We start from the raw sequence: 24,080 nt of genomic DNA, 5'->3' as shown, positions 1-24,080 counted from the left end.
TATCTGATCCATCAAAGAAAACACTCATGTCTGCCAATAAATGTATCCAAAATGATGTTCCTGAAAGCATTGCAGTTATTTTTTTAGTATCTTCTGATTTAGGACACAAAGTGATTCAATTATACTGAATTCTGTAATGTCAGATCAATTTGTTTCAACTATCAGCATTCAAAAAGATTCTATGGACCCAAAAAGAATCCTATTATATAGTAGCTTTGATTGAGAAAATGTATATATGCCTCCATATGAAGACTTTGTTAGAGGACAATATTATATCTGAAAACATTCTCTAAAGACTTTTCTGGGCTACAATAACTGGAATGATTACGAGGTAGTAGCCAGAAGATATAGAAAATGCTTTGCTATATAAGAACCATAATAAAGGAATATAAAGGACTTAAAAGTGCCACTCAACATTAGTACACAAAGTAGTAGCACAGGTCATATCTTTCCCTATTGTCAAATTCATGGTGTTTCTATGGTAGTAGTATTATTCAAGTAGCAACCTGCAGCGGTGAAGCTACTAGGGAGTATCACTTGCAATCTCAAATGTTTCAACATACGTTCAAATATGGAAAGACTAAAATACAGTTTATACCTGCCCAAAAACAGGAGAATGAAAATCTTGTTGAATGTGACTGGGTAAGAATAAAAGGAGAAAGTGTGTCTGGGAAATATGGGAAATATACTGAAATAATGGCACTTAAAATATAACAGTTTCCATTGCACAATGTGCTGGCAGTTTAATCTCTCACTGCATAATCACTGAAATGTGAACATGGTAAGTGAACACTGGATGAGAATGCTTTTATGAGGTCTCTGAATGCTTTTAGGAGCCATACCACTGTTCTTCCACCTTTTAAGATGTGTGGAGTTTAGTTTCAGATTTCCACCACCATTAACTGGCAGGTGAATTCTGAGAGTTGATATCCACACATTATAAAGTTATCAAGGTTAACAAACACTGACCTGGAGAGATGATGCTAAAAAAAAAACACCTAAATATTGATGTGGCTTAGCACTGGTAAGATCGCAGTTCTGAATCTATGCAATTATAAGACAGAAACTGTATTAAGATGACATCAACAGGATCTACATATATGAGTGTAAGTGTATGTGCTTTGGTTCTATTGGACTTCTTACCAGCAGATGATAGCATAACTTTATTCACGGAGAAGCAACCAATGAAAAGAAAATTAAATATATCTTGCTAGGAAAAATCAGTTTTAAATTCAATCCAACATTCATTTTTGATTAAATGGATAATAGGCCTTTATCATTAACTTAAAATATTGATTAGTTGTAGATTCCGCATACTAACTGCAAAACTAATTGAGATTTTGGGCATGAATTTGTAAATATAATGTGTCATACAAAATTATGACAAATATATGTTGCTCCCTATTACCATGATAACAAAAAAGATGTTTTAATTTAGGTACATTCTACTGTTGATCATAAGAAAACAAGGACATTTTATTGACATTTATATATTTAGAATTTGGAGAAGAATTTCTTGTATGGATTTTTATTAGATTTTTGTGGGGTGGTGTTATTCTTCCTAGGCAGACCAGACAGGAAACATGATTAAATGAGCTAATTATGCTTATTGTAAGGCTACCTTAATAGAGGCTTGCAAGTTGTAAGCACAGCTCTCCTGCAATCTTCTTTATAGCCTGAGAAACCTGGACAGGTCCTTTCTTAGCCTCTTGCTCTTTCCACTATCCATCTGGGGGATACATCTTCTCAAGAGGAGGGTTGTTCCCGTTTCAGCCCGGATTGGGCGAACCAGCAGTAGTGGAGGCGGGAGGCTCCACGCGTGCCTGAGCAAACTGGTAGTAAAAAAAATGGAAACCCACCACTGATCCTCTCTTATCTGTTTCCTACGTAGCATCTCTTCATCCTGACTCCCAAGGTCCTTCCCACAAAAGGCGTTGGGGGGGATAAGGTGAATAAGGTACTTCATATGTTTTTCTAAGTTCATTATGAAAAAGCTACAGTTGTAAGTTACAGGAGAAATCTCCAGTTTGAAAAGCAAAAATTCTTTGTGACAATATAGTAAAAGATGAGCATCTGCTAAGAAAATCCACTATGAAATACATATAAATGTATTTATTGAAACTATTTGCAGAAGACTTATGTGCTGTTTTTCTGTTTGTAAGCATGTTGCTTGATGCTGTGAGATTTTGTTGGTGCTAAATCTTTGTATAATTATCTATCTATCTATGAATGAAAAGACTCATAGGCTGAATCCAATGAAACTGTGGTAAATCTGATAAGAATGATGGACACTTGAGCTGTATTTCCAAATTGCTATGAACTTGGCTGACATTGAAGATAAGAAAAAGCAATCAAAATATCCGAGGAACACAATTCTCATACATAGTATGTGGGCGCTGACATTTTATGTTTATTCTTTACACCAATCCAGATTTTGTCAGCATGCTGTTTATCTAAGCTTCTTTATTATACTTTCAATGCAGTTATTTTCAGCTACTGTTTTATTGTAACAGTCTGACATGATTGTAAGCAAGCAAACAAAGTTTGAACCAAATGTAGAATCAGCGGTAAGAAATAGTTGAATTACAAAGCAATAATTCAAGCACATTCTTCATTGGTTACACTCTTAAACGTCTTAAGTTCTTAAATATACTATAGAATAGCTAGATTTATCTGGAGTTTACAGATATATTTTAACAATAAGAATCACTAAGAAATGACACTGATTTGATAGCATATAATTAAAAAAATAAGTTATATAGGAAATTCTAATTCCATCCTCCCCTTTTGATGGAAAAGTGGTTAAGAACACAATGTTTTTTTACACTTGTTTTCTTTTTTCTTCCTTTAGTAACACTATTCATCTACTTTTGATAGAGAATTCATAACATGCTATATACGAAGTACAACTCTTGGTATTCAGGCACATTATGTTAATTAAGAATTGTTTTCTTAAGCAAAGCCTCTTTCTTTGGACTTCAGTTTTAGAACTTTGCACAGGATGTGTCCCTATTAACAATTTTATTGTATTACTAACAATTGTTTTTAAGTTGCAATATAAGATTCAATGGGCAATACCAAATCCACTCAATTTGTCCTATTCCAGGGCTGCCAAACTTGCAGCCCATGGGTCGGATGCATCACGCACTGGCCATGCCCATGCCCAGTTTAGAAAATGGAGAAAAAGTCACAATATATCATGTGACACCGCAAGTTTGACACCCCTGTCCTATTCAATTTGAGTAGTAATAGATAGCTGATATCATTTACATAGTGACAATGCCTAACCTTAAAATGACATATGACATTACCTATTCAATTAATGCAAAAATTAAGCAAGATTAGAGAATAATCTCAGCGATTATTGCATCTCCACATGCAATAATGGAGGGACTGTGGGCCAAGTTTCTAATTCAACCACAAATTGGATCCATCAAGTCAGATGGCTGCAGAATCACCACAATATCTTCAACCCTTACAGGTAATTCAAAAGGATAATGTGTTTGATGGTATCTTGACTTTCAGCAGAACAAGGATCTCTATAGTCCCACTATCCATCCCACACAACAAACTATTAATGATACTGGGCAATATTACTTCCTTCCCATGTCCATGCCTCAGTCCAAACTGTTATGGGTCCAGGAATCTGAATCTCTCAGAGCTTTTGTAATTTTAGCTTCACCAATTTCTCAAAAATCTTCCCCCAAGAACAGAAGATTGGAAATAGGATGACACTCTGGAATCTTATGGAGTGGATGGACCATAAAATCTTGAAAAGTTTCTGAAACCTCTCCTTCAGGCAAAGAGGCACTGACCACCAGCTGGACCCAACTCCCAATCTCCTCCCTGGTCACTGGGAGCCATTAGCCAGCAAAAATAGGCAGTGCACGCATCCTAGAAACTAGTGCGCATACTCGGCAAATCTAGCACTCTATGTAAATCAGTTATAAACACAACTTTATGGACAGAATGAAAAGTGATGTTTGTGTGTGTCTTGAAATCATGTCATTTCACAATTTTCATAGCTCCAATTTATGTTAATCCCCAAAATGTTTTTCTACAGGTTCCAGATTTTCTCTAGCTATCTGAAGGATTACAAGACTTCAACATATCAGAGAGGCACCAGGCTGCAGAAGACTTTCTTCAGTTTTGGCCATCCCCCTTATTAGCCATTGTCTCTCGAATACCAGTTTATTTTTTCTCTGCATAGCCATCTATTTTTCTCTGTTAAGTCAATGGGATTTTGAATTCATCCAGTCTCTAATTCTGAATCAGAGAAGGATCACATTGTTAAAGAAGGATTTCTGTTGTTGAACCTCTGTGCATACTAGTTTCCTACTGCTAACCTGCCAGATATAGAAAATAAGCATGGATTTCACATTAAAAAAAATCTTCTCCAAGCAGATGAAACTGTGCTTCTGTGTTTTTCCTATTAAAAAGCTATGCAGTTACAGTGTATGACTAAGCTTTATTCACTATGCTCAGCAGCCAACTTCATTTGGAATATTTGCTATGCAAATGTGAAACCCAGGCTGCTCACAATGTCAGATTTTACTACACAACATATCTGCTCAAACCTATGAATATGAAAGTCAAGAGAACGTATCACTTTTACAATCTGTTCTATCTGCAAACCAAGATGAAAATGATGATAGTATGTCTATGGAGTTTATGCAAAATCCCAATAAAGTTTCAAGCTATTACTAAAGTTTTGATTAAATTCTTGCTACCAGATTAAATTCTTGTTATCGGAAATAAACAAAACTCAGAGAAATTGTAATTTCTACTATCTCAATGTTATTATCTTTCTCCATCTCCCTCCCACACAAACAGGAGATTTGTTGGTGATTGGTATTCCCATTTATCATCACTGCAGTACTGCTAGATTTGTGCAGCAACAGTTTAATAATATCAGAAACAGAAGGAAACATGAATGGGTTGAGTTTCAAAGATTTGCTTATTTTCTTTTCATAAGCTGTCATCATAATTATTTCCCAACTCTTCTAGAGTTGAAACTCTGACAATTTTACAGGTAGTCCTTGACTTTCAGCAGTTTGTTTAGTGACCATTCAAAGTTACAATGACACTGAAAAAAGTGCCTTATGACTGTTTTTCACACTTATGACAGTTGCGGTATTCCCACCAATGATCAAGATTTGGACCCTTGGCAATTGGCCTTTATTTATGATCATTACAATTCCCAGGGTCATGTGACCACCTTTTGTGAGTTTCTAGCAAGCAAAATCAATGGAGAAACCAGATTCATTTAACTACTTACTAACTTAACACCTTTAGTGATTCAATTAACAAATGAGGCAAGAAAGGTCATATAATAGGACAAAGCTCATTTAACAAATGTCTCTCTTAGAAACATAAATTTTGGGCTCAATTGGGGTCATAAATCAAGGATTATCAATATAGTCAAATTCTAGATTAATTGGTTAATTAATTTCCTTAATAGAATATGCCTATTGCTTCAGGAACTGCTTCTCAGGAATCATAGGATCCTTTGTTTTCCATGATCTAAAGTTGACAGAAACTCATGTCAACTCCTCATTCCTATTACCTGTTCTCTAAAGCCTACTTTTACATTCTTGAAAACTCTTGATATCAGTAACTTTTTGAAGGGGAGGCTTGTCAAAGGGATGATGGAAGAAATCAACTTTTTACTATGTCCCTATGGTCAGTGAGGCCTTTAGAAATGTTGAAACACTCTGAGGAATGGGCAATATTTCTCATTGTTCTGAATGTTGGTTTACTTTCTAATAGGCTGATTCAGTATTGATAATTATTTTGTAATCTACCGTATTTCCCAAAAATAAGACAGGGTATTATTTTTCTTTTGACCCCCTGAAATAGGTGCTTGGCCTTATTTTCAGGGAGGTCTTATTATTTTTGAGGTGCAGGAGGTGGCAAGCGTGGTCACCTCATGGCTGCTGCTGTGTTGCAATATTTTTAGGGAGGGTTTATTTTTGGAGGAGGGCTTATTTTAGTGCATGCGCTCAAAAGCCCGATTAGGCTTATTATCCAGGGAGGTCTTATTTTCAGGGAAACAGGGTAGAAACATTAATGTAGCAGAAAAGAGATATTATAATCTTTGTAGCAAAAATATCATAAAAGAAGAGGGAAAACAACAAGGGTACTACAAATTTTTGTCTTGTTTTAGACAGATATTATTATTCTTTCCAGTGATCTGTGTCCTATTATATTTGTAGAATATGTGATACTCTAGAACCTGAACAAAAGTTCTCTTCTTTGAACACAATAGGCAGAAGCTAGTTAATGATATATTTTCCCTTCTCTTGTCCAGCTTATTCTGAATAGAAGTATTATTTCTCTTTCAGGCAGCTGCCTAGGTAGATCTAGTCTGTGACAGCTAGATACATATGACCACTGGGCTTCAGACACCTATGTCTGAACCAGATTTAAACACTTACAGGATTATCTATGTTGCCACTGTCAGATTGATTTAAGACTATTTAGCAGGGGGCTACTAAAGCTGAGATTTTCAAGATGAATTTAAAAGAAAGCCCTCATTGGCATAAAAGCAGATGGGATGGAATCCAAGTCCCATAGAAAGCATATGTTAAAAATTTCCTGACTTACTCAGTATAATATTTAGTAATATATTAAAACTTATGGAACAGATTCCCCAAATGTACACAGTGTGTTCTGCATACTCTTTTCACAGCAAATATTGAAATCTAAATGATGACCAAATGAAAGCACTGGAAATTACTCTTTGCTGCTATCTAGTGCACATCTGGATTTTTGCATTTAATGTTGGATAGCTCTAATTTGACAGAATAATTGAACCAAGGTTTTCTGCTGCTGAAATTTACTAGGCATCAAACTACTGCAATGTTGGTAAATAGCACTAATTATGTTTGCTTAAAAGGGACACACACACATACATGCACACACCTGTAACTCAATCTTTCTTTTCAAAAGTCTAGATTTGTTTTGGCTAAACAATAAAAGGAAATAATTTATGATCAGAAAACTCATTCTGAACGATACAGCTAAATTACAGTTTACATTAAATATAAATTATACAATATCATAATTATTCCCCCAACCCCCCTGTTCTGCCTTTAAAAAGACTTCTATTTAAACCCAATGCAAAATAGCACATTTTCAATCTACCATTAATAAATTAGCCAATTAATAATAGTGATTTGTCAGCAAAGGTTTCCAGTTGTATGTGTGAAGGAAGAAGAAAATCAAATGAGCAATGTGAAAATTATATGCAATAAAAACACTATTTGTCATCCAACTCTGAAGTAGTTGGCAGGAGACACCACTGCTGAATAAAATTAGGACTATAAATGTATTAGTTTACAGCACTCTTCCCCAAATTTGCAGGCTTCAAATGAACCACACTTACCACTAGAATGGATGAAAATAGCTTAAAGATTTGAGACTATACTAGTCCTAACACATCTTGGGGTGCCAAGCTGCAGTAGGCTAATTTATAAGAAGTACATCTCCTGATACACACTCCAGATAAACTACTCAAATAAGAAGTAAGAACAGGAAAGATGCTTAAAAATATTTCAGAACTTCTAACCACTAACATTGAGATCCCTTTTGATTATTATTTTAATTATGAGCCTTGGTGGCACAGTTTTACAGTACAGTACTGCAGGCTACTTCTGCTGATTGCCGGCTGGCTGCAGTTTGGCAGTTCAGATCTCACCAGGCTCAAGGTTGACTCGGTCTTCCATCCTTTTGAGATGGGTAAAATGAGGACCCAGATTGTTGGGGGCAATATGCTGACTCTGGAAGCCACTTAGAGAGGGCTGTAAAGCACTGTGAAGCAGTATATAAGTCTAAGTGCTATTGCTATTCATGGCTATCTATTCTTTATATCTGACAACCCCTTCCCCAACAAAGAAAGAGTATTACTAAAAGAATAGAGGTAAAAAGTAATTGGATGAACAAATAATTTTCATAAGAAGAAATTATAAACTAATGACACTTACCTGATTTGAAGCCATGCAAGCATTGATGTAGTGCCACCGCCCAACACCCAGACTGTGAAGAAGACAATTAGTAAAGTAGTTGTAAACATCATTTGCTTAGGCTGAGATTCTGTGTCCCGAATAGCTAGTGCAAATGCTATTGCACCACGTAGACCTTCAGAAAAAAAGAAAGGAAAGACAAAGGGCATAAAATTATTGTACAAGAACTTTGAGTGAAGCTCAAAGTTTCGTATGTATGTATGCATGCATGTATTTAGAATGTAGACTATTCCAGATTATGTCCTAAGAAGGGAAATAATTACACAAGAAAGATATGGTTTAGTCACCAAATGTGGAATGGAACATACAGGTGAGACAATAAGGCTTGGATGGAAAAATCCAGAGAAAGGCTAAGATAAAGCATGGAGCTCATTAGTTATTTCTATGCAATCTATCCCAAGTAGATTGGGGCTGCCCTTAAAGAATATTCAGAAACAGAAGTTGTACAAAATGCAGGTGCTTATATAAAGCAAGTTTTGCTAATCCTGCTTTGGTTGCTAATTGATTTCTGGGTCTTATTTATGATGTTTTGTCCTGTGAAGCCTTTATGGTTGTCAGAATTAAGCAAGGATGCACTGCTGCTCTGTGGCCTTGATGTTTGAGTATCCTCTCTGTGGATATCTGGCTAGTTCAATCTTTGTTAATTTGTTTGAAAATTTTAAAATAATTTCAGAAAGCCATCCTTTGCTTTCATATTACCATCTTCATATTTATTTTACGTGGTTGTATTATTTTATTTTTGTGTGTTTTTATTTTGTACCATGAATATTTTAACTAGCATCTAAGCTGTCCATAGAATTTTGCTTGTGCCAACATAGAAGTACTAGAAGTACTTAATAATTACATAGTACACATTTAATTATTTCTTTAGTGGACCCCAATTCTTCCACCACTTAAGTCCTCTGCTAATTTTATTAAAAATGAGGTTTGCTATAAACATGAAGAAAAATTAAGCAGTAAATCTAATCGAGTGACCTCACGATATAATAAATTATTAGATAGAAATGAAGGCTTAATTTGGGGAAATTTAACTGGAGTTGGTAAATACAGGTGAAAATATTGGCTTGATTATAAATGAAGGATGTCACAGAAATATGAATTAAGGTCATCTAGTTTGCTGCTGGTCAAAGAGTAAAAATGAAACAAATGTTATAAATGTCCCAGGGGAAAAAAATGGCCGAAAGGCCTGAATGATGCCATCTGCTCTTTTGGTGAGAGAGATTTGCAGGCACAATTTCAGCACCAACATGATCATAACATTGTGATGTACTTATCCTAAGCCATTAAGAAAGATACAAACAGCTTTTCTTGTGAATATAAAGACGAATAAATGCACCTGAAATTAAAAGGCATGTTTACAAAAATAGATTTCTAAATCTTTCTATGGGAAAGGTATTCTGATAGTTCTTTGACTTTTATTTAGATGTAATGATTTTATTTTATCTTCTGAATTCTTACAATTCTGCATATTCAAGGCTCACTTTAGGATTTCTAGATGCAGCTCATTTTATTGGTTAGAGAAACAAACAGGCTTTACCTTCCTCTGTAAAATGATGGAAGTTTCCCCTCCCCCTCTTTTTATGTCATAAATATCTATACAGTTATATCAGTGTCTTGTTTGAATTAGTAGTTTAATTTAGAAGACAGCCTGTTACATTGAAATTATAATTTGCTTCATACATGTTTTTTCCAGAGAACAATAATGTAGGCATTATAAAAGCCTTGTTCCTTGTGTAAAATACAGTTATTTCTTTTATGTATTAAGTATCCATGAGAGTTCCATTTGTAAAGTATGCTATATTGCTGATTTTCACTTAGCTTATTTATTGTACGGATCAGTGCTGATTTATGGAACAGACTGCATCTTCATCATTTTTTCCATTTTGTATATATTGGAGTTTAGCTTTAACTTAGTTACATGTTTGCAAAAGCATCTTCATATTATAGCTTAAAACCAACCTTTTATTAAGCACCATTATCTAAACATTTTAAATTCCCCTAGTGTGAACATTTGTTTTTAAAGGAAGACAGTTTGAACAAAGAATTAAGTCAAGTTTTAGAATCAGAATCCATACAACTCCATTCCGCATCAGATGAATGTTTTAGCTTCTCTTGCTTCTCAGAATGGGCTAAATTTTGTCTCATGGTTTTTATATAATCATATTATTTTATTATAGTTTAGAAAACTCTTTCAGAAATAAACACTGCTATGACCAATAGCCCCAGTAAGACCCCATCTAATTATATATTGATTACAGATACTTTGTGCAGAGTGTACCTTGATGAAATGAATAAATAATGAACAAAATTGTCAGTCTTAACTGCTTTAAGAACTAGCAGTTTTTATTGTATGTCTTACATATTGTATGTTATTTGACACACATTTTAAGTATCGGTAGCTCTTTTGGAAATCAAAGAAAATGAATCAACATTTAGTTGCTTGGCAGCAGCTATCTAGAGGTAATCAAATCCTCCCTCCCTCACTCTTTCAAACAGCCACCACATGGATATCCCCACTAATTTGAACTTCATGCCCCCAATGGTGCTTATACTATTATTCTGTTATAAACATACAAATTTATTAAAACTTCCAGAAAAAGGAGTCTCTTAGTCTTCTACCACCCAAACAGCAAAGAATATTGGTGTACTTTAAATACTTATTGTAGTACAAACATTCATGGATTATATCTTTCTCAAAACCAACCACCAATCTGTCCATCCATTCATCCATCCATGTTTGATTCAGCTGCCACTAGTTATTAATGATTATTTAAAACTTATTTAATTCATGGCATTCCACATTAACTACACCTTGATTTCATTTTCTTTATTTTCCAAAAGATTCACATACATGATTTTGACTGTAAGCATTTTTTGTAGTCATCTTTCTCCCCAAATCTACTGAAATGTGTGGTCTGAATATGATTCTTGAACCACAAATCACTTATTCTCACAAAAAAGAGCTATGATAGAGGCTCCCCAACTGGAGGATAACTTGTTCTGCTTTCAAAGGCTCATTTATGGTCTTGAGATTATGAATATTTTTTTAAATTTAATTTATTAGGTTGACATTTAATAAAATATAGATTTCTAGAATAATTTTTTAAAATGCTTATATTATGATAAACAAGCATTCTTATGGACTTCTTAATAACCAGCAAACATATGGGGTGGGAAGGGGGAAGAGAAATTTAATAAATAAATAAATAAATTTTGAGGTGCCTCTTTTTCATAACCTCGTCTTCCATTCTGAGTATTTAAATTCATTGAGTGTGTTAAATTAGATTAAATGAGAGATATAATAGTTATTGTTTAATGACTGGTCACTTAACAACTGTTTAAAGCTACAATAATTTGAAAAAAGCTACTTATGATCCATCCTTGAAAGTCACTGCATTACTGGCAGAAAATAGCAAAAAAAATGCCCATTGAATATGCTAGAATCATTTAATGACCCCATGATTCATTTAATGACTGTGGTTATTCACTTTGTGACCATCATAAAACAGCCATAAGATTGAGCCAAGTCATATGGTGACCCACTTAATGACCACAATGACTTATGACCAAAATACTGGGCTCAGTTGTGGCTGTAAGTCAAGGACTATCTGCAGTCAAATGGAAATATTGATACTCAATTGCACATCTTAAAGATAGACATTTTCTTCCTCTCCCTGTCAATCTCATGGAAAAGCATTACCAGTTTTTGAACTCCCCATTACATCCATATAAAACCATGTGTCACAAGGCAGACACATGCTTTGTTACTTCATGCAAAGAAAGTTGCTAACTGCTCAAAGAATATGAGTATGAGAAGAGAGTAAAAGCTGAAAGCAGTAGTTGTAGTTTTTTTTTAAATCTCTGAAAGAGGAAGAACATTTGAATACCCTAAGACCTAACTTTCATCTTGCTGAATGTTGTTGCATGCAATTTTTTTCCTAGTCTCCATTGAATTTAGTAACACAATATGTAATCAGGAACAGGTGGGAAATTTGAAATATTGAAGTAACGGATTGTGATTTTTCAATGATTCATTTTTTTAAGTGGAATAAAAATAAATAGGCCATTACCTAGTGCAGTGATGGCGAACCTATGGCACGCGTGCCACAGGTGGCACGCGGAGCCATTTGTCAGGGCATGCGAGGCGCTGCCCTGTCAGCTGGCCAGCGTGCATGCGCACGCTGGCCAGCTGAGTTCTCCTTTTTAAAAGCCATTTCCCCAGGCTTCAGAGGCTTTATAGGAGCCTGGGGAGGGCGAAAAGAGCCTCCCCCGCCCTCCCAGAGGGCCTCCGGAGACTTCAGGGACCGTCTGGAGGCTTCCCTGAAGCCTTCGGAACGCTTAGATTCTAGTGGGATCAGCCTCATAAGCTAAAGCAATGTAAATATTTGAAAAATAAATGTGAAAGTTTTTCGCCAATAGTTGACATTCCTGAAAAATGTGTGTCATTATTGCTCGGTGCTGAGGTCCATATCCAAACATGCTCTTTTAATGCCGTTTCTTCACTGGTCTTTTACAGTGCTATCCAACCATCATTGTGCTAATATATTGTGTTTTTATGTAGGGATTGTTTTATATTGCATTTTCTATGTGAGCCAATGAGAGTAATTTGTGACTGTAACAGTTTACAGAAAGAAAAGAAAGAATAACAATGAAGATAGATTTTATATAACTTTAGAGAGATGGAGTAATGATCTAAAACATTTACAAATAAAAAAACCATCTAATGCTGGTAATTTATACATATTAGGCAATCATATAATATACATGCTTAATATATAATTATAATGAGCATGCAGATTACATAATATTTAGTGAGAAAAAAAAGATGCATGCCTATTTTTGCATCATTTAAAAGCATGATAGAGATCTTCGGCTGGCCACTATTTCATTAAAGCTAGGGGTAATCTGACATCATTTTAACATGAGAGAGATACCCTCCAAAATGAATAAGCCTGCTCTTCAGAGAATAGAGATGAAACAACCATATGGTATACCATCTGAATTTCATTTCCTCAACTGAGCTGCCACTTTTAAGTCCATTTCATAAACTTTTATAATAGGCATGCTGCACCCGGGTAATTAAAGTGATTAAAATCATTATTGCACATCATCATCAGAGGATAGAGGCAAGCCTTTCTGAAATGATAATAAGCCTTCCTAGTGAATGCCATTGATCACAGAATAGCTCTGTTTAGTTGCTGCAATATATCACCATTTCTTACAAGAAAAGTATAATGGTCATGGCTTGTTCTTCTTTTAAATAAGGAATACAGTGTCTATGGAGATTTTCAATCATCCAGGTCATGGTTGTCCCAAAGGTACTTTTTCCAAAAGGCAATTGGACTTTCTTGGTTTTTTTCTTTGAAAATGTTTTGCTTCTAATTCAATAAGTTTCTATTTAGATACACACGATCATAATCTTTCAACTTCTGTTAGAAAACTATAAAAAACTATGTATGTATGTATGTATGTATGTATGTATGTATGTATGTATGTATGTATCTTGTTGTATTCAGGTCTTTTGACTGTGTAAGATTGAGGTCTCACTCGCCATCTTCAGGCTGGTGTTTTCGGCTTAAAGCATGGTCGGAACTGCCGTCTTTCTATAAATCTTGGTGTGTGTGTGTGGAGTGCTGGCTTTGTTTCAGTAAGTGGATTGATTGGCTGTGTGGTTGTATCATGATTGGTAGATTGGTGCTGATTGGTGCTGGCTGTGTGTCCGTTGTTGTTTTGTGTTGTAACGGCCTAGGGAATGGGGCTCGTTTGTTGAGTAGGGCTGGTTTCCAGATGTCTGGTACGTGGGAGGCAGTGACGTGCGGTGAGGTTTATGACTGGTGAGGCACTGACACAGTGCTGAGTTTCAAATATTTTTAGACTTGTGGACTTCACCTCCCAGAATTCCACAGCCAGGCATGCTCAGTTCCAATTTAAAGCGACAGCATTTGTTTTTCTCCTTTGCTCCTTCTTTCTTTTTCTTTTTCTTCTCCTTCCCCTCCTTCCTCCCTCTCTCCCTTCCTCCCCCTCTCTCAAACACACACACACACACACACACACACAGAAGTTGGATTGGACTATCTCTCCTACCCCTTCCCTCTCTCACTCATTCTCAAACAAACCCCCCCACACACAAAAGTTTGATTGGATATCTTTTCCAGTGGCTTGAAAGCAGCTCCTCTGCCATCCCCCCCTTTCCTCTGCTGCCTTTCCCAAACACCTCCACCATTGCAAATGCAGCCTGCTGTCTGGGTGGGAAATGCCTGGAACACAATAAAGCCCACCCACCACCTCCTGCTGGCAGGCTGGGGTGAGAGGAGAGGCAGAGAAGCCTCTTCCAAAAGAAAGAGGCTGGGGGGAAGTGTGTGTACTACAGCATGGCTCTTTGCCTGGCTTCCTGCCTCCTCCTGTGGTCTCCTCAGTGCTCGCTTGTGCTCTCCCTCCCCAAGTGTAGTTTGATTGCAGGTGGAGCCACGTTGCCTTTTCAAACTTGTAATCAGTGAAGCTGGGCTAGATTTTTATATAGTTTTATCCAGCTGTGTGTGTGAGAGAGAGAAATGAATGGGGGCCTGGGGAGGAAGTCACTACATTTGGGGAGGGAGAGCAGAGTCATCCACTGTGAGGCAGCAACTAGCTCAGCTTTTTCCTTTTACTTTTTTTTTCATGATGAGAGTGGGGAGGCTGTGCCTCACTTGCCTCACCTGACTGCACGTCACTGGTGGGAGGTATCGTCACGTTTATTCATGTTGTGGGGTTGTTTCTCTATTTCGATAGCTTCCATATTATTCTCTTGTTGAAGTGTTCCGTTTTGGAGATTAATTTGGTTCCTTTAAAATTAATTTCATGTCCTGTAGCTTTAAGGTGCTGGAAAATGGAGGAAGTTTTTCTTTTTTTCTTACTGTGTTCTTGTGTTCTGCGGTGCGTGCTATGTCCTGTTTACAATGCAGTCCTTTCAGCAGTCCCAAGAAGGTTCCACACTGTTTGAACTCTAATTCACATGACTCTTAAGATGCAGATAAACCCCCAAATGGTCTCAATGACTATCAGAGAGCTAATGACTGACCAGATGACTGCAAAGAATATAAATTCTTCCATTCTCCATCAGTCAGTTATAACTGAAGAATCTTCCTGGATGAGAAACAAAACATTTTCAAAGAAAAAATACCTAAGAAAGTCCAATTACCTTTTGGAAAAAGCACCATTGTAACAAGTAATACAGTGATAATATTTCTGTTTATTTTTGTGTTCTTTTAAAAAAATTACAAATCTAAAAACTACAGTGCCCAAAATATATAATTTATATTAGCTAGCAGTGAAGTTGGTTTTTTTTTAGTATCATAGTAGAAACTTACCTGAGAACATCATCATATGTTGAAAGTTCTTTGGAATTTTTTGTTTTCGGCCGAGATTCAAAATAAATGAAATTGGATATATGTTAAAGGCTCTTGCTACAAAAACTGCCACCTATATCATTTGGGATTAGAAGCTGAGAAAAATAAGGAAGGATTGTATGATACGAGACCAAGATTAATCAATATTATTTAACTCAGAAGCAGAATCATGAGTTTAGATGGAAGTGGAGTAGGAAAAATACAACATTTTGATTGCTATTCACCATCTGATCTTTCTTTGAGCATCTTACCCTTTTAAATGTGTAATTCTTTCTTGAACATCCTAAGTCTAAATTCATATTCCATCTTTGTCAAGCCCATGCTTTGTCCCTAAATCTCTGAGAAATCTTCACTTTCGTTTTTTTTTTTTTAGATACCAAAACAAAAGAAGAGAGCAGCTGACGTAGTAGTTAAGATGCTTGTCCAAAAACCAAGTGGCTATGAGTTCTAGGCCTGCCTTAGGCCTGAAATCCAGTTGGGTGATTTTGCACCAGTCATTCTCTCTCAGCACAACCCACTTTGCATGATTGTTTTGAATAGGAGATAGGAGTATTAGGTACAGTATATTGACTGTCTTGAGCAAGCTATTAAAAAATAAGTTGAAAAAAAATCCAATATTAATAAAAATAAGAATCAGTAAATATTCTAAGCAAGCTGAGCCAGGAAATTTGAAAATGACACAAGGGTCAACAGATTGGAAGAAGTCAATCTACATTAAAGAAAAAAAAGAGATGGAGGTAGTTTCGGGTATTTTTAACTGGGTATACAAACTATTATATGTTATCCTTAATCTCAAGTGAAAGTAAAATAATGCTTTATTCAATGAAGTTTGAAGTCCTACATGAAAAAAGAGGGGCTAGATTTTCAAAATGCCTTTAGAAAAGGCCAAGAAACATGAGATGTTTTTGCTGATGCATGCTGGACAAATAAGAAAGCCAAAGAATATCAAAAGGAAGTCACTAAGTGCTTTATTGATTATAAAAAGGGTTTTGATTGTGTTGATAACATCAAGCTGTAGAAGAAGCTCAAAAAATGGTATAAAACATATTCTCCTCATGAGAAATTTATATACAGGTCAGGGATGCATAGTACGTACAGAACAAGGTCAAACAAACTAGTTCTAGGTTGGCAAATAAGTTAAACAAGGGTTTATACTTGCCCCTTATTTATTCAGCCATTTATTCCATACACTGAATATATTAATAGAAGATGGATTGAAAGAAGATGCAACGGTGTTAGAATAAAGAAGAAATATCAATAATATGTGTCATGCTGTTAACAGTACTCTGATAGTCAAAAACAAAAAGAATTCCCAAATTCTAGTAATAAAATAAAGGAGCAAAATGAAAAAAAGTGGGACTAAAATTAAACATAACCCAACTGATGACAACAGAATAACTAGCCTTAGAATTAACAGTGAAGATATTGAATTGGTAGATAGCTTCTGCTTTTTAGGATTAACTATCACCAGTAAAGGAACAAAGTGAATCAAACAATTCACCAAAGACTAATTCTTGGTAAAGCAGTCATGGAGGCCTTAGAAATTACATTTAAATGCAGTGGTGTGTCTATACCTACAAAGATCAGAACTGTGCAAACTATGGTATTCCCTGTGACATTCTATTAAAGCAAAAGTTGGACTTTGAAGAAACAAGAAAAAAGAGTATTGATGCTTTTGAACTTTGGTGTTAGAAAAAGACTCCTGAGAATACCACGGTCAGCTAAGAAAACCAACAAACAAAATAGTTCATTGAACAAATAATCCAGGGTTCTCACTCAAGGCACAAATGACTAGGCTCAAATGATTCTACTTTGGACATATTAGGAAGACCCCTCTCTCTCTTCAGAAAGTTCTAATTCTGGGAAAGATGGAAAGAAATGGAAGAAGAGAATGACTAGTAGCAAGATGGATGAACTCAATAACAGAGATGATGAATACCACTAGCAGACCGAAATATCAGGTTTAGTTCAGATCATCATGGAGAAAATGTATGTGGTTGCTAAAAGTCAGCAATGACTTAATGGCACATAATTAATAATAATTTGTGGATGAATAAATTCATAGCATTGGAACAGCACATGCATATCATTAGTGTTTTTAACTTAGGGACATCTGTGCTCAAGCAGTTGTTCATGTATCAGTTTATTCAATGACCATGCATCCAATGGTGGTCTTCAAACATGGGGCATGCAATATGTCTGCTGTCAGGAGTAAAGCCAAGAGTATATCTTCACTTCCTAGGAATGGTATGAGGAGGAATTGGCTATTCTTGCACAGAAAAAAAATAAACAGCAAAAACATTTTATATATGCATTGAGATCTCTGGATTCTGGTTTATATCTCCAATTATATAATTTATCTGTTCATCATGGAAATAAACACCTTATGCCATATGTTTGCATTTCTTGTTATTTGAACAAAGGATACAAATGCTCCAAATATAAATAGAGCATTGAAAATATGATTTTGGAATGTAAACAGTGCTAGTCCCATATAGCAAAAGATTACATTCTCAGCCAAAAAGTTCATGAACTCGAACAACTGAAATGAGAGAGAAACAAAATTATTACCCAGGTTAAAGTAGATGAGCAAGTACTAGTTGGGACAAGATAAACATATCAAACTGGTCATTCATTTCATAATCCATAAATAAGCTCAGATTTTTTAAAAATATTAAGCTCCAATAAACAAGATAACAAACAGATAGTTTAGTCCACTATATACTACTATAACTCTTGTCATGACCTTTAACTGGGCAAAATGCTGCATTCTAGAACAGCAATTTTTGAACCAAGTACTTTACATACAGATTGTGTCCAAAATCCAGGATCCAAGACTCCGAAGAACTGAAATTAAAGTAAGTTGTGACTGCTTCAGTCCTACTGGCTGCTTCTGGGCTACTGTGGTAACATAATCTTTATTTTCAACAATCTGTGACAATTTCCTAGTCACTCTCATAATCCCTTGTTCCCTCCCCAACCAGCAGCAGTCACTTACTTGCCTGCTGGGAAGGGAAAGGAAAGATGCTTCCTGCCAGATTCCCACAAAGAGACTCAATATTTAGACTGGCAGGAAATCAGAGATTACTCCTGTTCCCTTGTTTGTTTGCGTGCCCTAGGTTATTCTGTTTTTTTCTGTTTAGATAAGAAAATATCTCTGAAATGATGACCCAACAGGGTATGGGATGTCTAGTGATAGGTGAATGTAGAAATCTGCTGAAATAATAGCCATTATTCTCTACTGCAGCATGTATCAAGTGTATTCTACATATGAGTAAAAATGTGCAAAGTCTTTTTCCTGTTTTATTAATCAAGCCACATCATCTGCCCCACTTTAAATCTGCAAAAGTCTTTTAACAAACTTACAAAAATACAGGGATAGCTGTGCTGTTAGAAAACCAGTTGACAATCTTATAAAATCATCAATAAAACATTTCATATGCTAGCTAAAATGTTATTGACCATCACAGTATTTATCATAATGGAAACAGTAGTTACCTAGCACAAATCACTTTTTTTGTAATTATAGTTTTTAAAGTTCCCTTAGGAAACAATTACTTCTATTGTTTCCTATGGGGATTTTAAAGAATGTTTTCAAAAAACGTTTTTGTCAAAATCTGGCCAATTTTTCAGCATGCTGAACGGTAGGTAACACTCCACATGACCTGCCATCCCACCTAATCGTGTGGCCTTTCAAATTATGTTCATTTGGAACACAGCCAATTCAAAATGTTTTGTTCTGAGAACAAACCAAACATCTGTGCCCACCCCAATGCACCTGGAAGCTATTTGTCCAACGTGGTATGTAATGAAGCTATTATGTTAACATGGCACCAATATTAAATTTCAGAAAAAGTTTAAAGCACTACAATATTTTTTGGAACATCCAGAGTACTTGGAAAATTGCATCCTGTCCATAAATATTATTTCTAATTTTTATTCTCTTTCCCCTTAACCTTGCCTGCTCCAGATGTCACATCTCTATGTATCCACCTTCTCCCAGAAAAAGCAGCTCTCAGACTGAAACAGACTGTCTATCCTTAAAGAAGGTCTGTGTGTATGCATGTGTGTAGGTATATTTTATAATACCAGTTGGAAAAACCACATCTTGATACATTGACAGAAATCTAACCACACTTTGGGGGTGGGGTGGGGAGGGAACAGGATGAGATTACAGACTTTTATTATGGAAAAGTAGAAGTTTTAGACTTAATATCATGAGTTTTCTGGATGTCACTAGGAACTGCCAGCTCTTTGCAAATTTGTCCCACAGGCTCAAAGTAATAAGTTTGCACTTAATATTAACTCATGATTTTAAGTCATGGTTTGTTGAATACAGTAGAGTGATGTGAGTCACATATACTACTATACTATAACTACACTTTGCAAAGCACAACATTTGGGTTTACAATGACAAAGCAAAAATCAAACAAACCATCTCATGATGTAGTATGATACATGGACCCAGCCTCTGTGCTTTTTAAACTATGGTCAAAGGATAAACACTGAAAACTATCCTACTTCTTAGATACGTTTGTCTTACCTACTTTGATTTAACAATGGCTAGATTCAAGGAAGTAAGTCACCAATGCATTTATTTAGCAGAGAAGCACTCGTGAACTTCAGAACTGGTAGAGTCAAATGGAGAAATCATGCATATCGATCTGAGAGTTATTTTATGGTATATATTAAACAATGATCTCCAGACAAGAAGCTGACAACATACTTCACTTTCTTCATGTTGATAAAAATGTGAAATTATTAATGTGCTATTTATGGTCAAATATGACATCATCCTTGGAATGACTATACAGGTATTAAAACATGTCCTCGGCAACTCCAATTGAATACTTATGATTCCAGCAATGTTGACTGCACACTATATTTTTTAAATTTTGATGCTATGAGACAACATGCATATTTTGGCTTGAAAATGAAAGACTGAGAGGGGGGGAGATATAAAACTACTTTTGAATCAATACAATACAATACAATACAATACAATACAATACAATACAATACAATACAATAGTAGAGTTGGAAGGGACCTTGGAGGTCTTCTAGTCCAAACCCCTGCCTAGGCAGGAAACCCTATACCGTTTCAGACAGATGGCTATCCAACATCTTCTTAAAGACTTCCAGTGTTGGGGCATTCACAACTTCTGGAGGCAAGCTGTTCCACTGATTAATTGTTCTGTCAGGAAATTTCTCCTCAGTTCTAAGTTGCTTCTCTCCTTGATTAGTTTCCACCCATTGCTTCTTGTTCTACTCTCAGGTGCCTTGGAGAATAGTTTGACTCCCTCTTCTTTGTGGCAACCCTGAGATATTGGAACACTGCTATCATGTCTCTCCTAGTCCTTCTTTCTCTTAAGCTAAACACACCCAGTTCCTGCAACCGTTCTTCATATGTTTTAGTCTCCAGTCCCCGAATCAACTTAAAAGATGTCAATTTAAAATTATGACTATTCCATCAACCTAAAGTGAAAAACAAGTAAGAACCAAGTGCACCATAACTATCTTGTGGATCAATTCATTTTTTTCTTTCTTTATAGCATTGCAAAATAAAAAGATCTCCCCCCCCAGAAGGTTTACTTTTACAGTTATATAGTTCTGTAAATGGTATGCCACAATAAAGCAAATAAAAAATCAGAAGTTCAAATCTCCCTTCCTTTTCCTAGCTTAACTGCCAAATAAAGAATGTACTAAAAGCAGATTACTTTGTGACTCTCACCACTCTTCCATTCAATTATTAGCTATTTCTCGGCTTGTAAAAAAGATTCTTCTTTTGAAGTCAGTAAGGTAGCTATATTCAATCCTCTTTAGAACTAATCAAGAGATTCAGATAAATTTAGCAGAGTATTGATTTTGAGATCATCTCTCTTCTTCAGGAATTCTATGCAGTGTGCACTGAACCTTTGAAGCTTTGTTGTTGTTCTTTTCTTTACTCAGGAACCCTCTTGAATGATCTTTAGTCCATTCTAAATTCATATATTTTCATCAGCTAACACTGTCTAAGTCCCAACTGGTTTGCCGGCCATGTTTTCTGCCTATTCCAAATCTAACTACAGCTCCTATCTTTCTCTCTCCATAGTGCATTTCAATCTCCTCTTTCCTTTACAAGAGATTCTCTCTTTCAGTGTGAAAATGTTATTTGTTTCTTCCCAAATTATTTTTGTAGCTCAATCTTAACCATCCTAGGCACAGGGTTTTTTTTATTTTTTATTTTTTTTATTATTCACATTTATAGACCGCCCCCTCTCCCGGAAAGGACTCGGGGCGGTGTACAGTCACTAAAATGCATTATAAAATACATACACAAAACAGTTAAATAATTAAATACGTAGGTGAAGGAGGTTATAAGACTGTAATAGAATAATAAATATAGTACATTAAAAGCTTATTAAAACCCCAAACCCGATTAAAATGAATAAATCCCCGGGAGGTGAAACTAAGAAAGTGCCAGGCCAGCTGATTGAAATAGGTGAGTCTTTAACTTTTGCCGGAAGGAACGGAGGTCGGTGGTAGTTCGAATGTCTGGGGGGAGGTCATTCCAGAGGGTTGGGCCCATCACAGAGAAGGATCTACTCCTAGGTGTCGCCCGCTGGCATTGCCTAGCAGACGGCACCAGGAGGAGCCCCTCCCTGTGTGAGCGGATAGGTCGCAGGGACGTGTGTGGTAGGATGCGATCCTGCAGATAACTAGGTCCTCTGCCATGGAGCGCTTTAAAGATGGTGATCAATACCTTGAAACGCACCCGGAAGGCCACAGGTAGCCAGTGCAGCTCGCGCAGGAGAGGTGTTACGTGGGAGTAACGTGTACTTCCCATAATAACCCGCGCGGCTGCGTTCTGAACTAGCTGCAGTCTCCGGATGCGTCCCAAGGGAAGCCCCATGTAGAGGGCATTGCAGTAGTCCAGGCGAGACGTCACCAGCGCATGAGTGACCGTGCGCAGGGCACTCCGGTCCAGTAGGGGGCGCAATTGGTGCACCAGGCGAACCTGGTGGAATGCCCCCCTTGCCACGGCTGCCACATGGTCCTCCATTGACAGCCGGGCATCAAGGAGGACACCCAAATTGCACGCCCGCTCCACAGGGGACAATTGTTCGCCCCCTATGGCCAGCGATAGAGTCAGCTGGCTGAACCGAGGTGCCGGTAACCACAGCCACTCGGTCTTGGAGGGGTTGAGTTTGAGTCTGTTGTCCCCCATCCAGACCCCGACGGCTTCCAAACACCGGGACATCACTTCGACAGCCTCGTTGGGGTGGTTTGGGGTTGAAATATACAGCTGAGTATCATCAGCGTAGAGATGGTACTCAACCCCAAAACCACGGATGATCTCACCCAGCGGCTTCACATATGCGTTGAACAGGAGAGGCGAGAGGACCGACCCCTGTGGCACCCCACAAGTGAGTGGCCTCAGGGACGACCTCTGTCCCCCTGTCAACACACATTGCTTCCGGTCGGAGAGGTAGGAGCCGAACCACCGCAAAACGGTGCCTCCGACTCCCATCCCCTCCAACCGGCGCAATAGGATACCATGGTCGATGGTATCAAAAGCCGCCGAGAGGTCTAATAGGACCAGGATAGAGGAGCAACCCCTATCTCTGGCCCTCCAGAGATCATCAACCAACGCGACCAAGGCTGTCTCAGTGCTGTGCCCGGGTCGGAAGCCGGACTGGCGTGGGTCTAGATAGTCGGATTCGTCTAGGTGTCGCGGGAACTGCTGCGCCACCACATTCTCGACAACCTTCGCCAAGAAGGGGAGGTTGGAGACTGGACGATAGTTAGCTAGCTCCATTGGGAGATGTACTTGGGAGATGATGGGACTGCGTGGCAGATTCTGTTCATTTGCTCCATAGATCCTTTGTACTCTTTGAGCTTGGTTGCTTGCTTGCACATGTTTCATTAGTCAACTAGGTAGCATCATCAGTGCAAGTAATGGTACTGTTTGCTCCCTGTTTATATGCAAGTAGTTCTTGACTTATGACTTCAATGAATGAATGTGGAGTTAGGATCACAAGTCTTTGCTGAAGTGGATCACCAGATAACCTGATCTGATTTTATGATTATTTTGTGTGTGCATGGTGGTCATTACGTTCACTTGTTTATTTGATAATTTTGTGTAATTAGAAAAAAATCTTAGGAAAACTCTTCCTAACAATATGAGTAATATGATAGTGGAAACAACTACTTATAAGAGGCATTGGCTTCCTTCATTTAATGTATTTGTATCCATTTGCATGTGACAAACTTTTTATCTGAATTCTCCAACATGGCCATGGCTTGCACCTGAGAATGCTCATACAAAAATTTATAAGTTACTAGCTATGGTGTTCTTTCTTCCAGTTTGTGAATAAAGGTGCATGTAATCTTTCTGACCAAAGAAAATAGAATCTGAGCTAGTAGAAGTGAATTTCAAATCTTTCAAATCTGACATAATTCACACACATATATCTAATGATACACTTATTTAAGACATGGAAGCACAGAAAAGTAGATTTCAACAAAAGGAAAGGCACACTTTGAAGCCAAATTCTCTATTGTTACGCCACTGAACTGACAGATAGAGCTGTGAATGTTTTAAGAATTCATTGCTATGTCTGTGTTCATTAGAAAGAAGTCATCTCTTCATTCCAAGCCAGTTGCCCTAAAATCACTAAGACAAAAAGAT

The 24,080-nt window shown here is 36.9% G+C and overlaps 1 protein-coding gene across 1 annotated transcript in view; it reads right to left on the bottom strand.

Annotated features, from left to right (window-relative positions):
* SLC9A9 (solute carrier family 9 member A9) overlaps positions 1-24,080 on the bottom strand; it is a 272,019-nt gene that overhangs the window by 99,032 nt on the left and 148,907 nt on the right. Inside the window, exons 10-12 of the mRNA XM_081953842.1 lie at positions 17,838-17,951; positions 15,371-15,482; positions 7,986-8,139 (exon numbers count right to left, since the gene is read on the bottom strand). Of these exons, the coding sequence (XP_081809968.1) occupies positions 7,986-8,139; positions 15,371-15,482; positions 17,838-17,951 (380 nt within the window). The remainder of the gene's footprint in view (positions 1-7,985; positions 8,140-15,370; positions 15,483-17,837; positions 17,952-24,080) is intronic.

The sequence above is a fragment of the Natrix helvetica genome, assembly GCF_964273705.1.
Source record: "Natrix helvetica genome assembly, chromosome: 5".
NCBI classification, from domain to species: domain Eukaryota; kingdom Metazoa; phylum Chordata; class Lepidosauria; order Squamata; family Natricidae; genus Natrix; species Natrix helvetica.
The sequence above is the reverse complement of the archived record's forward strand: the minus strand, read 5'-3'. Positions and strand labels throughout refer to the sequence as shown.